The sequence below is a fragment of the Nerophis lumbriciformis genome, linkage group LG29, assembly GCF_033978685.3.
Source record: "Nerophis lumbriciformis linkage group LG29, RoL_Nlum_v2.1, whole genome shotgun sequence".
NCBI lineage: Eukaryota > Metazoa > Chordata > Actinopteri > Syngnathiformes > Syngnathidae > Nerophis > Nerophis lumbriciformis.
In genome coordinates this window covers 25,314,898-25,329,388 of record NC_084576.2, presented here as the reverse complement: position 1 = coordinate 25,329,388, position 14,491 = coordinate 25,314,898, and the positions used below count along the sequence as shown (strand labels likewise).

Genomic DNA, 14,491 nt, shown 5'->3' with positions numbered 1-14,491 from the left:
AGAGAGATTCCAGCTATTTGGTAGATGAAGGTGATCAGGGTGTACTTCACCTGAGTGTGATTGAAAATCAAGGCCAGCTCAGCAGGGTTCATTCCCGACTTGATCCTGATGGTGCTGTCTGCTCCCAGCTGGAGGAGCTTCAACACCGCCTTCTCTCGGCAGTTCCGCACAGCGAACGATAAAGCCTGACAGGAAACACCGTAGTGTCCAGATGAGTGACAAATGCTACAGCTGTACTTCCAACGTCACGTACAGTGTATCCATCGCGGTCCTGCATGTTGAGGTCTGCTCCATAGGACGCCAGCAGGTTGAGGACTTTGCAGTAATCCTCTTTGGCTGCCAGCATCAGGCACGTCATGTCGGACCTGAAACACACAAGTTCAAGAGAGACATGTTAGGAATTATGTGACATTCAAGGGGAACGGCACTTTTTTGGATTGTTGTCTGTCATTCACAATCCTTATGTCAGATAAGAACACGTTTTTCTTTTTTATGCATTCTAAATCGTAAATAAACGCTAGCAAAAGTCACTAACAACGGAGCTAATGGACGTTGATCTATTGATCGTCTATAAAGAGATTTAAAAAACATATTTTACAAAGTGATGACTGCAGACACGAGCGTGGATGGTATTCCAAAAGATGATAAAAGTAGGGCTGGGCGATATGGCCTTTTTTTAATATCTCGATATTTTTAGGCCATGTCACGATACACGATATATATCTGGGTATTTTGCCTTAGCCTTGAATGAACACTTGATGCATATAATCACAGCAATATGATGATTCTATGTGTCTACATTAAAACATTCTTGTTCATACTGCATTAATATATGCTCATTTTAAACTTTCATGCAGAGAGGGAAATCACAACTAAGTCAATTTACCAAAACTGTATTTATTAAACAGTTATTAAGCAGTGGCACAAACATTCATGTCATTTCAAAACAGAAAGTGCAAGATTGTCAGAGACATTTTAAAACAAGCTATAAGTGCACTTTTGTGAATGATGTCACCAAGATGACATATCAAAACAACACTAAATTAAAGTGCACTTTTTGTACAGAACGCCACTACAATAGTTACAAATAAAGTGCACTTTTGTGCATGATGTCACACAATAACTGTCAAATAAAAATGAGCTGCATAATAGGTTCCTGTGGACGTTATCTCCTTCTGTTGACTTTTTTTTTTCATACGGTGTTGATCTGGAAATAGTTGCTTCGGCATTTTGTTGGTGTGGCACCGGCCGGAGATGTTGACATGCAGAGTTTCAAGCACTCTTCATTCTCTAGCGGGTGACTTTTCAAATGATGCTACATTAGCAGTGCTGCTACTTTTTGTAGCAACGCTTTTGCCGCCTAATTGTTCAACATATTCCCGCTTGAAGCCAAACCACCGCCAGACGATGGATCCCGTGCCGTTTTTCTTGGGAATTAATTCTTCTTCCATTTGTTACCAGATTCGCACCTTCTCTCTTTCGTATAACCACCCACACCTCACCGTTAGCATCACAGCTCACGTTACCATGTCGCTACGTCTCTGCTCCGCGGGAGCATGTGACGTTGCACACATGACGTATGTAAGAAGGTGCGCTTGGTTTACGTCTCTGTGAGAAGGAGAGACAAGAGTGGGAATCGCATGCAGTGTAATGCCCGCAGCTAAAAGCAACTGCGTGAGAATATATACTCCAATATCACGATTAGGGCTGCAACTAACAACTAATTTGATCATCGATTAATCTGTCGATTATTACATCGATTAATAATCGGATAAAGGAGACAAACTACATTTCTATCCTTTCCAGTATTTTATTGAAATAAAACCAGCATACTGGCACCATACTTATTTTGATTAGTGTTTCTCAACTGTTTGTAAATGTTGCAGCTTATAAATAAAGGTTTATAAAAATAAAAATAAAATTTAAAAAATAAAATAAAAATAAAAATAAAAAAGTAGCCTCTGCGCATGCGCATAGCATAGATCCAACAAATCGATGACTAAATTAATCGCTAACTATTTTCATAATCGATTTAATCGATTAGTTGTTGCAGCCCTAATCACGATAGTCATTTTGTATATAGCACAGAGACAAACCTGCGATTTATCGAGTATACCGATATATCGCCCAGCCCTGGATGAAAGTGATATTTTTAAGAGCCATTTTGTTTTTCCCTGACTTTATTACTTTAATTAACCACTTCCTTCTGGACTCTATGGAAGCTTTTTCCTATCTCTGTATTTGAACGACTGGAACAGCCAAGAACAGAACAACAATACGACATTTCCTGCTCAAACTCCACACTCACTCTCACTTGTTTTAATGCTACGCTCAAGCTGCTTGCTTGACCATCGTGTCAATTAAAGACGTGAAGAAGAACAATGGATGTGACGTCATATGCAACCCAGCTATAGGAGTGTTTACATGCATATTTAAGTTCCTGCTACTGAAAATATCATGAAAACAAAAATGTGGTCGAAAACAAGCTACTTTTTGTGTTTTGCTCACCATCTCCGGGTCCAAGTTGGATGTCAAAGTTGACCAATTTGTGGGTTTATGTCCACAACCATCTACTATCCAGGTAAGAGGCATGATTTATAATCTAGAATTAACTTTCACCAACTCAGAGACGAAGCAGCAGCTCAATATGTCAATAGAGCAGCATAAGCTAGTTAGCTCTCTGTGATCATGGCGCCGCTAAAAGTAGTTTGTCTGCGTTAGCACTTATATCGCTAATGCTTGTTAATATTCAGGTCATGAGATATAAATGGAATATTGTTGGCGTTTTTTGGACGATTTTTAAGAGGGCTTAATGGGTGCTATAGAGCAGTGGTTCTCAACCTTTTTTCAGGGATGTACCCCCTGTGAACCTTTCTTTAATTCAAGTACCCCCTAATCAGAGCAAAGCATTTTTGGTTGAAAAAAAGAGATAAAGAAGTAAAATACAGCACTACGTCATCAGTTTCTGATTTATTAAATTGTATAACAGTGCAAAATATTGCTCAAATGTAGTGGTCTTTCTTGAACTATTTGGAAAAAAAGATATAAAAATAACTAAAAACTTGTTGAAAAATAAACAAGTGATTCAATTATAAATAAAGATTTCTACACATAGAAGTAATCATCAACTTTAAGTGCCCTCTTTGGGGATTGTAATAGAGATCCATCTGGATTCATGAACTTAATTCTAAACATTTCTTCACAAAAAAAAAAATCTTTAACATTATTATTTATGGAACATGTCCACAAAAAATCTAGCTGTCAACACTGAATATTTTCACTGTTCTTTTTGACAGACATTTTAGTGAGAAACCTGAGCTTGTGCTTCACTGAGTTTATGAACTTACATTCATATTTTGTTGAAGTATTATTCAATAAATATATTCATAAAGGATTTTTGAATTGTTGCTATTTTTAGAATATTTAAAAAAAATCTCACGTACCCCTTGGCATACCTTCAAGTACCCCCAGGGGTACGCATACCCCCATTTGAGAACCACTGCTATAGAGTACTACCATTAGCTGCCTTGTTAACCACCTCTTACTTGTCGTATCTTATGATTGAAATTGTATAAAAAAAAGAGAGAAAAACAAGTGTTCTTGTCTTAGATGGCTGTGGATGATAGGCAGCATTTAAAAAAAGTGCAGTTCTCCTTTAAAAGATCACAGTTAATATGAACAATGAGGGGATTTGGGTATTTTGGAAAACTTGATGGAAAATATATTAGCGATATTGCAATTATAACAGCACAGGTGTTGCTGTGTAAGACTGTTGATTTAAGTCATCTGTTTGCTCTTGTACTTAAGAATATATCGTAAATACTGCACATGTATCACTGATTAGCAATGCATCATTGAAAACAGCACAAGCCAGGATGAACATAAAGGTGAACATGAAGTGATGTACTGTGATGGGGCGGTTGACGTTAGTCCCAGATCATCATGATTTAGGGAGTAGTCTGGGAAAGACTCTGTGTTGGTCAAACACCTCCAGGGGGACAAAAGTTAATGTTTTATGCCAATTCACGCAAATACAAACACACTGTGCGTACATTCCTCTGCACTTAACAACTGTTCACTTCCTCTTCGACCAATGAGAGGAGGATTGATAGCATCATTCATGTCCACTGTCAGATACATCGGCAAACAAGGTCTTTCTCATACAGTGACTTGTCACTGGGAGAAATATATCGCTCTTATCTGTTCAACTGTCAGAGGCAGAGCCTGGTAGACCAGGTCGTTCTTGAACAAGACCCAACTACAGTATGTACAGTCGTGGTCAAAAGTTTACATACACTTGTAAAGAACATAATGTCATGGCTGTCTTGAGTTTCCAATAATTTCTACAACTCTTATTTTTTTGTGATGGAGTGATTGGAGCACATACTTGTTGGTCACAAAAAACACTCATGAAGTTTGGTTCTTTTATGAATTTATTATGAGTCTACTGTAAATGTGACCAAATCTGCTGGGTCAAAAGTATACATACAGCAATGTTAATATTTGGTTACATGTCCCTTGGCAAGTTTCACTGCAATAAGGCGCTTTTGGTAGCCATCCACAAGCTTCTGGTTGAATTTTTGACCACTCCTCTTGACAAAATTGGTGCAGTTCAGCTAAATGTGTTGGTTTTCTGACATGAACTTGTTTCTTCAGCATTGTCCACACGTTTAAGTCAGGACTTTGGGAAGGTCATTCTAAAACATTAATTCTAGTCTGATTTAGCCATTCCTTTACCACTTTTGACGTGTGTTTGAGGTCATTGTCCTGTTGGAACACCCAACTACTCCCAAAACCCAACCTCTGGGCTGATGATTTTAGCTTGTCCTGAAGAATTTGGAGGTAATCCACCTTTTTCATTGTTCCATATACTCTCTGTAAAGCACCAGTTCCATTGGCAGCAAAACAGGCCCAGAGCATAATACTACCACCCCCATGCTTGACAGTAGACATGGTGTTCCTGGGATTAAAGGCCTCACCTTTTCTCGTCCAAACATTGCTGGATATTGTGGCCAAACAGCTCAATTTTTGTTTCATCTGAGATCACATGGACAAAGACAAGACCTTCTGGAGGAAAGTTCTGTGGTCGGATGAAACAAAAAATGAGCTGTTGGCCACAATGCCAGAAGCTTGTGGATGGCTACCAAAAGCGCCTTATTGCAGTGAAACTTGCCAAAGGACATGTAACCAAATATTAACATTGCTGTATGTATACTTTTGACCCAGCAGATTTGATCACATTTTCAGTAGACCCGTAATAAATTCATAAAAGAACCAAACTTCATGAATGTTTTTGGTGACCAACAAGTATGTGCTCCAATCACTCTATCACAAAAAAATAAGTTGTAGAAATGATTGGAAACTCAAGACAGCCATGACATTATGTTCTTTACAAGTGTATGTCAACTTTTGACCACGACTGTATGTGTTTTGTGTCCTGTGACGACACAAATCAAATGATGCTGTGTTTCGCCATTAGTTTTGTAAAGTATTAATAGGAAATAAGCGGTTAGTTAAACTGTCGATGTAACGTCTACCCGTCGTAACATTTTTAAATGAAAGCACAAAACAAAAGAGAGGGTGACAAACATCTTTGATGGACCCCACACGGCAGGTCAAAGCCACTTCCTGCCTTCCTGCAATGGAGCCCATGTTGTATGTGAACAATTGCAACAAGTGAATAGTGGACCCCACATCGTGTTTGTTGCAGGATTTGACTTTGTTTACACCAAGGCAGGGGAAAATGCAGCTGGTGTTAATCTTTGGTTTTGACGCTCAGACGTAGGAGGACGTTTTATCCCTTCTAATTAAATCCACGTACATCCTTCTTTGCACTGATGCTACAGTCAAGCATGCACGAGCAAGTTGAAAATGTTGAAAGACAGGCTGGATGATGAAGACGAGAACACAAATGACCATAGTATGCCTGCTGGACTCCTGCAGGTCTGCACTGAATAAAGCTTTTCCAGTAAATTCACACATCCTTTGAATTGTGTTTGTTTGTCTGAGCGGTGCCATGCAGTGGTGTGCTTGCCATAACAGGACATGACCCACACACAAACACACTCACTACATACTGTTGCCATATGTCAGCAGTCACCTGTAGGGCTGCACTATTTTAAGAAAAAAACTAATCGCCAATTTTCCCTCCAAAATTGCAATTCTATTTGTTATGGTTATATTTCTAGTAGGGCTGTCAGCGTTAACGTGTTAACGCATGTTATTAATTTAAAAATGGAGTTATAAATGAATCAAAATCAATCACACCATTTGTTATGACCAAGCAAAAAGTCTTGCTTGTCAAAGTTGTCCCATCAGGTGGAGGTTCTACAGCGATCGTATCCAAAACAGCTGACTGTCATTTGCGCCGGCGGGAGTGTCGCAAGGCCCATTTTGATGAGACTTTTTTATTAATGTTGTGTGAAAAAAGCAGCATGTTTACGTTCAAACTAGGGCTGGGCGATATGGCCTTTTTTTAATATCTTGATATTTTTAGGCCATGTCACGATACACGATATATATCTGGATATTTTGCCTTAGCCTTGAATGAACACTTGATGCATATACGGTAATCACAGCAGTATGATGATTCTATGTGTCTACATTAAAACATTCTTATTCATACTGCATTAATGTATGCTAATTTTAAACCTTCATGCAGAGAGGGAAATCCCAACTAAGTCAATTGACCAAAAGTGTATTTATTAAACAGTTATTAAGCAGTGGCACAAACATTCATGTCATTTCAAAACAGAAAGTACAAGATTGTCAGAGACATTTTAAAACAAGCTAAGAGTGCACTTTTGTGCATGATGTCACTAAGATGACATATCAAAACAACACTAAATTAAAGTGCACTTTTTGTACAGAACGCCACTACAATAGCTTAAAACAAATAAAGTCCAATTTTGTGCATGATGTCACACAAGATATTTCAATAACTGAAAAATAAAAATGAGCTGCATAATAGGAAATCAAATAGTGTTATGTCCTTCGCTATTTGGTAAGTTCCTGCGGACGTTATCTTCTTCTGTTATTGACTATTTTTTTCATATGGTGTTGATGTGGAAATGGTTGCCTAGGCATTTTGTTGGTGTGGCACCGAACGGAGATGTTGACATCCGGAGTTTAAGCACTCTTCATTCTCTAGCGGGTGACTTTTCAAATGATGTTACACATTAGCAGTAATGCTACTTTTTGTAGCAACGCTTTTGCTCCACACTTGACAAATTACGGTTGTCTGTTCGACATATTCCCACTTGAAGCCAAACCACCGCCAGACGATGGACCCTGTGCTGTTTTTCTTGGAAATTAATTCTTCCTTCATTTGTTACCAGATTTGCACCTTCTTTCTCTCGTATTACCACTCGCACCACAGCTAACGTTACACATGATGCTACCTCTCTGCTCCGCGAGGGCGTATACGTATGTGACGTATGTAAGAAGGTGCGCTTGTTTTATCACTCCTGTGAGAAGGAGAGACAAGAAATAGTGATAAAAGCCTGTAGTGTAATGCCCGCAGCTAAAAGCAACTGCGTGAGAACGTATACTTGAATATCACGATATAGTCATTTTCTATATCGCACAGAGACAAACCCGCGATATATCGAGTATATCGATATATCACCCAGCCCTAGTTCAAACATACATTTAGTCTTCTTGTAGTGTGTTTAAAGGCGACAAGGCAGTGTTGTTGAGCTTGGAAATGTGACGTCATCACAAGTCTCCGTTTGTACCGTGTACACGCATACAATAAGCGGAGAGTTTTGCAACTCTACTCTTCGGCCAGCGTTTGTAAAATTCTGCGTTTCTTAAAGAAAAAAGTATGCGTCTGCGTGTGGATAAGAGGCCTAAACGCAGAGATAAGTATGCGTTTATTAAGTATCTGTGTTTGTGTTGACATGGCCGAAATGGGACAACAAGAACACACATTTCACTCACTCAAGTGAATGTTCAGAAATGCTACATAATTGTGTTCACGGTATAAAAAGAAGCATCGAACGTGACTCACGTGTCCACCTTGTTTGGATCAGCGTTTCTGGAGAGTAGGAGTGCCACACATCGGGCAATTTTCTCCTCCTTGGCTTGGGCAGTGCAGCTGGCCATGAGCACTGTCCAACAGTCTGTGGACATCAACATCGCAGCATTTAGATGAGCCTTATGAAATAATTTCCATGAAGACAAAAGACGACTACTCATATTCAAATGCTTCAATTGTGACATTTTAGGAAGGCATAAAATATTCTTAAGTATTTTGGATGGAATTGCCTAAATAAAGTAAGAGTGTATGACCTGCTTAGCTGGATACATGTCTTTAGTTCAAGATGAAGTGCAGACAAAGTTTAAAAGTTATCATGAAGTGTTTTTGCAGGACTTGATGACTTTAGAGGACTTGGTAAAACTGCTCGTGGCGCTGCGTTTCGATTCCCGCTTGGTTCCGCATCAGTGTGTATCCGCGTTTGGGCCGCTCCATCTGTATGTGGGTTACTGTGTCTCGGTGGATGTTTACATACACTTTGCGTGGGTGTAAACCACAAGGGCCCAGCTTGCGTCTGCACAGGGCTAGAGTAAATAAATCCTTCTCCTGGGGTTTGGTGCGCGGTAATGGCAGCGGCATGGTGGCCGTTAGTATTCGCTCAAGTGTTCATTCGCTCGTTCCTTCACTCGCGTCAGGGTGACGTTTAATTGTTTCCTTCACTTGCCTCGAGCATGTCCATACCATGCAAAAACATTCCCGGACTAAGTCCAACTCTACTTTTCGGACACATGTTTGATAGAGGACTAATATTTAATTACAGTACTCAGTCCAGGGGCCTCCAATGTGGGGGATATTCTTAAAAATGCAATTCAATAGAAAAAACCCTAGCAAAAATGTGTTTTACAAAGTTTATATGTTGATACAAATAATATTGTGATAAGATGTATCATCTATGATACAACGAAGACACATGATGTCTTTAAAATAAATAAAATGGTTTTAGCCGGTTTGCAAAATAACAAAATATCAAAATAACCATTCCTTCCATCCTTTAATTTTTCAGTCAGCAGCTCTTGGTTGAAAAGATTCTGAGGGTTTTTTGCGAGAGACACAAAGGGGGAGAGGCACAAAGGTGACTGGACATTGCAGTCAAGGAAGATCAGAAACAAACAAGAAGGTTACACTAATGCTAGCCAGCTGTTGTTGGTGCCAGGTATGGTAGCATCCTCAACATAGTCATTGCTAAGTAACTTGACAGCTTGTAACACTGTATTTTGAACACCAAATGATACATGATGCATGCTTGTGTGTGTGCCCGAGGGCCACTTTTGGCCCACAGCCAATGTTTATTGGCCCTCAACATGTTCTGAAAATGAATGTAATTATTTGGTAATGAGGTGATAGAACACCAACAGACTATTTGCTTTTCCACCTACGAACACAAAAGAGAATGTTTATTATATACTGCTGGGAAGAGGATTCGATTCAGAATCGATTCGACACGATCTCAATTCAAATTCAATTCAAAAGGATTCTTCCTAGTTCTTCCTGGATTTGCGAACCCCTCTATTTGCAAACGTTTCGATTTACCAACTTTACGATCGAGCCATGTCTCTGTGTACGAACAATTCATCCAGTCATTCATTTTGTGTCACACATGCAGGCAAAAAGCAGGGTGCAGCTCCACATCATTTGATGCACAGGCACTTCTCAGCATGTCAGCACAGGTGCATTTTGTGTGTTGTTTCCCCTTTTGACAAGTTTTGACTCAATACGAGTCCTAAAAAAAACAACAGACCAGTGTGGAAAGGAGGGAATCGCTGTAGAGTTAAAAATAAAAAATTTGCGAGGAGTACTTTACATTTATGGTGCTCGCAAGTATGGAAGAATTGACAAAGTAGCACAGCAAGTTTTAATTATAATGAGACTGGACGTTTCCAGAAAAATATGCCAGAGCAGACTTATTTCACAGCGGATGACAACAGCTACTCTCTCTCGTAGAGCGGCGCCTCTTTCAATGCACACACACGCCCCCATCCCCATGCCCTCTCCTTGGCCGAATCTGACAGTAAGGGGATTTAACTTTTTGTAAACGTTTATTATTCTAGCAAAATGGTATTCAAAGTTAAGGATTTTGTAGATTTCTGATTGTTTGTGAGGGCACCATAGTAACTTCTGTGTGTGTGCGCGTGTTGGCAAAGCAGTGCATGCAGAGAACAGCAGCTGGTTGTTGTCGTTTTGGCTTGTTAATGAAGAGAAAGTTGATCCATCAGCCTTGTTATGTTTGTTTGACATAGCACGTTGTATTGTGTTCAAGGTGTGAAAAATATGAACCTTTGTCGAAGCTGCAACCCATTATTCATATTTACATTGTTTCTTATGGAGAAGTTTGGATCAATATATGAACTTTTCGATTTAGAACCATGAATCAAGGTTCCACTGGATTTGCATAATCATAATGAAACTCCTTGTAGTTGTGTGAAGATACCCAACAAATGTATTTATAAAAATGTATTCTTATTAAAAAAATAATTGTTTTAAATGTTTATCAAATCGATTTTTTTAAATCTGTGAATACATATAGAATCGGCATAAATAGGAATCACAATCCGGATGTGAATTGATTTTTTTGTGCACCGCTAGTACATATTGAATTTGTTATAGTATGTTCAATGTACAAAACGTATCATTGTTTTTCAGTTGCAGCCCTCAGTGGGTGAAGTATGGAGTAAAAAAAGGAATACTAAAAAATTTCAAAAGGAAAAGTGTATTTGTAAAAAAAAAGAAAGGGCATTTAACAGGAGCATGTGTGTGGCTTCTTTAGGCATGTAACATGGGAGACTTACTTCGAGCAGGCAGACCTTAACCCAACACATGCAGTTTCCCTGCAAGATGACGCAGCCCTATGCCGCAACTAAAACAAGGATCAGAGGCGTGGTGTTTTGCTACATTTCCTCCGTGGCGTCATCACCATTAGGTTAAAGGCATCAAACAATTGAAAAAAGGTGGCAGATGCATGCAGAGCAGACTCAAGTTTTTGGCCATGTGATCACTCAACATACATTTGTATCAATGAGATGTATCATTAGATATTTGTCACCTAGGATCTTTAAGCGTTAGGATTGCTCTCTTCAGACAGACGTCTTCCCTCTTGCTTTTCAAACCCGTTCTGAAGAAGAGCGGTTTTAATAACCACTGACCTGTATCCAACTTACAATTTTAGATAAACAGTTTTTTAAACAAGTAAATGACTTTTTAAACAGAAATACCATTTCATAAAAACATGCGTGTGGTTTTAGGATAAAACTGGGCAATACAGCAAAAAAAATTAGGACAATTGATTTTTTCATTTCATCCGATCTCAATCAATATCAGGATTTTTGATATTGTTTTCAACCTGCCAGTTGAAGCTAAGAAACCTTGAACATCTTGTTCACCTACTGAGTCAATGAAGCAAATTAAAATAGAACAAACACAGTAACAATGTAGAAATAAATGCTTATTTCAATCATAAGTTATTATTTCAAACTGTAGTGTTGGAAGTTGCCAAGTTAGCGTGAACATAGCAGTTGAAGGTGTTCAGGATGCCACAATGAATACCCTGGCATCCGTGGTCACGTCCACAACAGCCAACTGGCTAGCATGAGCAGTAGTACGATACATTTTCCCACACGCCTTTTGGACTACAAGAAGTCACTACATTTGCACACCAAAGAACATGTTACCTGATGTTTGTAAAGTGCATGTTTTGCCCAGACAAACGTACCTCATCGTCATGATCACAGCATTTCACTCACATTACAATCACTTCTGCCACTTTCCACGTTTAATAGAACCGTATTTTTCGGACCATAGGGCACACAGGATTATAAGGAGGACTGCCGATGAACGGGTCTATTCAAGAGGCGCACCGGATTATAAGACGCATTAAAGGGGTCATATTATGATTTGTTTTCTACATTTAGAAGACTTCCTTGTGGTCTACATAACATGTAATGGTTCCTTAGTCAAAATGTTGCATAGATGATGTTTTACAGACCATCTTCAAGTCGCTTTCTGACCGTCGCTTCAGGATGCGCCATTTTGTGGGCGGTCTTATTTACGTGGCTCACCTTCGACGGCGTCTTCTTCTTTTTGTAGCGATGCAGCGTGCAAGGATGGGAGTCGAAGAAGTGTCAAAAGATGGAGCTAATTGTTTTAATGACATTCAGACTTTACTTCAATCAACAACGAAGCAGCATATCCTCATCCGTGGCTCACGAGTGCAACAACAACGCCGGAAATGTGTCCCGTGAAAAACCGGCCGACCGAAACTAAAGTTCTGTGGGTGAATTATGTAAACCCACTGCAACAGTAATTTTTAGCGCTTCCATAGCGAGTCTACTTCCATCCATCCATTTTCTACCGCAGATATAAATTAGAACTTTACACTACTTTATATTAGTAATGACAACAGCGGAGGATGAATGTCCCATAACAAGAAGATAGAGAAGAAGACTACAATGGTGGACACGCGCAAATTTTCAGGACTTATAGATCCCAAATACACAACAGGTACCAGAAGATAAGAAAAGTTGGGTTTACATAATATTGCGAAACAAAACGCCAGATAATATGTCTACTAATAGGTGCCATTTTGGGGTCCTTATATACACACCATAATAATACTCATATGTCTTGACTACAATACTCGTGATGCTCCAACAATCCATCAAGCAGTGCAGCTTCATAGCTTACCAAAGTCGTACTAATACATTTTGACATATTTTTGAGCTCCGTGTGCAATGTTCTATATTCTCAGTGAAACATTTAAAGTTTTGTTGTTGTTTACTAGCATTATCTTGCAGTCGACACGTATCTCTTATGTGTGACTGCCATCTACTGGTCACATTTATCATTACACACTGTACCAGATAAAATAGCTTCCAAGTCGGGTCACATTTATCATTACACACTGTACCAGATAAAATAGCTTCCAAGTCGGCAAGCACAACCAGAATTATTCTGTAAAATAGGCGCACCGGGTTATATCGCAGTTATAGCTGCCGTCAGAGGGCCACTTTTAACAGTGAATAATATTTACATTTGTCTTTGCATCTGATTGATATATATATATATATTACCTACACGTTAAAAAAATATGTACTGTGGATTTTACAGTAAAATTAGATGGCAACTCTGTCACCATAAAATTACTGTAAAATATAGTGGGGGGGGGGGGGGGGGGGGGGGGGGGGGGGGGGGGGCAACAGGACCGCTGGCAGGTTAGTCGCCAATTTTACTGTACAATTGGCAGTGGTTTTTACAACATTTTACTGTAAATGGGAAAGAGTACCACTTTTTTTTTTTTTATTCTGACAAGTGAGCTGCCAGTTTTTTACTGTAAAAAAATGTGGTACCGTTTTTCCATTCACAATATTCAAGGGTGAAAACAACCACCTTAGATTTTACCGTAAAAAAAACCTGCCAGCTCAATCGACAGAATTTTACCGCAAAAAAACAGTGGTGGTTTTTTCAAATTACTGTAACATGCTGTAAAAACACCGTAAAATCTGTTGTCATTTTTGCCGTGTATAATGAATGACTTGCTATGAAGTCATAACTCAAACAGATATTTAAGAATTTATTTTTATTTTCACAAAAAAAATTGTATGATATATAAATATTTGGTGCAATATGGAATAGAATTAAAGTTTAAAAGCGATGCAATTTCATGAAGTACATATTTTCTTTCTGTCAAAATGTCAAATACATTTAGTATGAAATGATAAGATACTTTGACGCATATTATTTCTAGGCCATCCTTGAGTTTACACACTTTTGATCTTAAAGTTATTTCGTTATTTTGCTCATCATCACAAACATTCTGCAGTAAACAAAGTACCAGTGGTGTACTGAATACTGTAAGACTTTTATTTCAAGTGAAAACTTACTGAACATCACTTTCAAATGGTAAATGATTATTTGTATTCTTTGATTACTTGCATACATAAGTGCTTCTCACCAGTGCTTCGGCAAGCAGCGACCGAGCTTGTGAAGTTTTGTTTTTTTTACTCAAATTCAGTATTTTATGAAAACACATTTAAGTACAATTTGAAGTTGAAGTACCGTAAAATAATGTGCACCTACACATAAATCAAGTTTAATGATTATTTCGGAAACAAAATATTTTTTTATCCACAAACTTAAAAATGAAACAAAAAGTGTCTGCAGAGTTTTTAAGTACTTGTTATATCAGAGGAGTTGAATCTTTGCAGACACAAACAAAAAGTCTGATTGAAAAAAATATTTAGGTATAAACATAATTTCTTTTTTTAAGTTAAATTAGTAGGTGTGTTTATTCTCCCGGTCGGGACCAATACAGAAGTTTAGTCACAAAGACTTTCTGTGAGTGCCTGCAAGTCCACATTCAGGGCAGGATTGCTGGTGATTGCAGTGAAACTAAAGTCTGTCACTAAAGTCCCTGCTATTTCAAAATGTTGTGTTTTAACTTCTATGTTTTCATAAATGATG

General features: G+C 38.6%; 1 protein-coding gene across 1 annotated transcript in view; it reads right to left on the bottom strand.

Annotated features, from left to right (window-relative positions):
• asz1 (ankyrin repeat, SAM and basic leucine zipper domain containing 1) overlaps positions 1-14,491 on the bottom strand; it is a 45,352-nt gene that overhangs the window by 18,423 nt on the left and 12,438 nt on the right. Inside the window, exons 4-6 of the mRNA XM_061924311.2 lie at positions 8,012-8,123; positions 254-365; positions 51-185 (exon numbers count right to left, since the gene is read on the bottom strand). Of these exons, the coding sequence (XP_061780295.1) occupies positions 51-185; positions 254-365; positions 8,012-8,123 (359 nt within the window). The remainder of the gene's footprint in view (positions 1-50; positions 186-253; positions 366-8,011; positions 8,124-14,491) is intronic.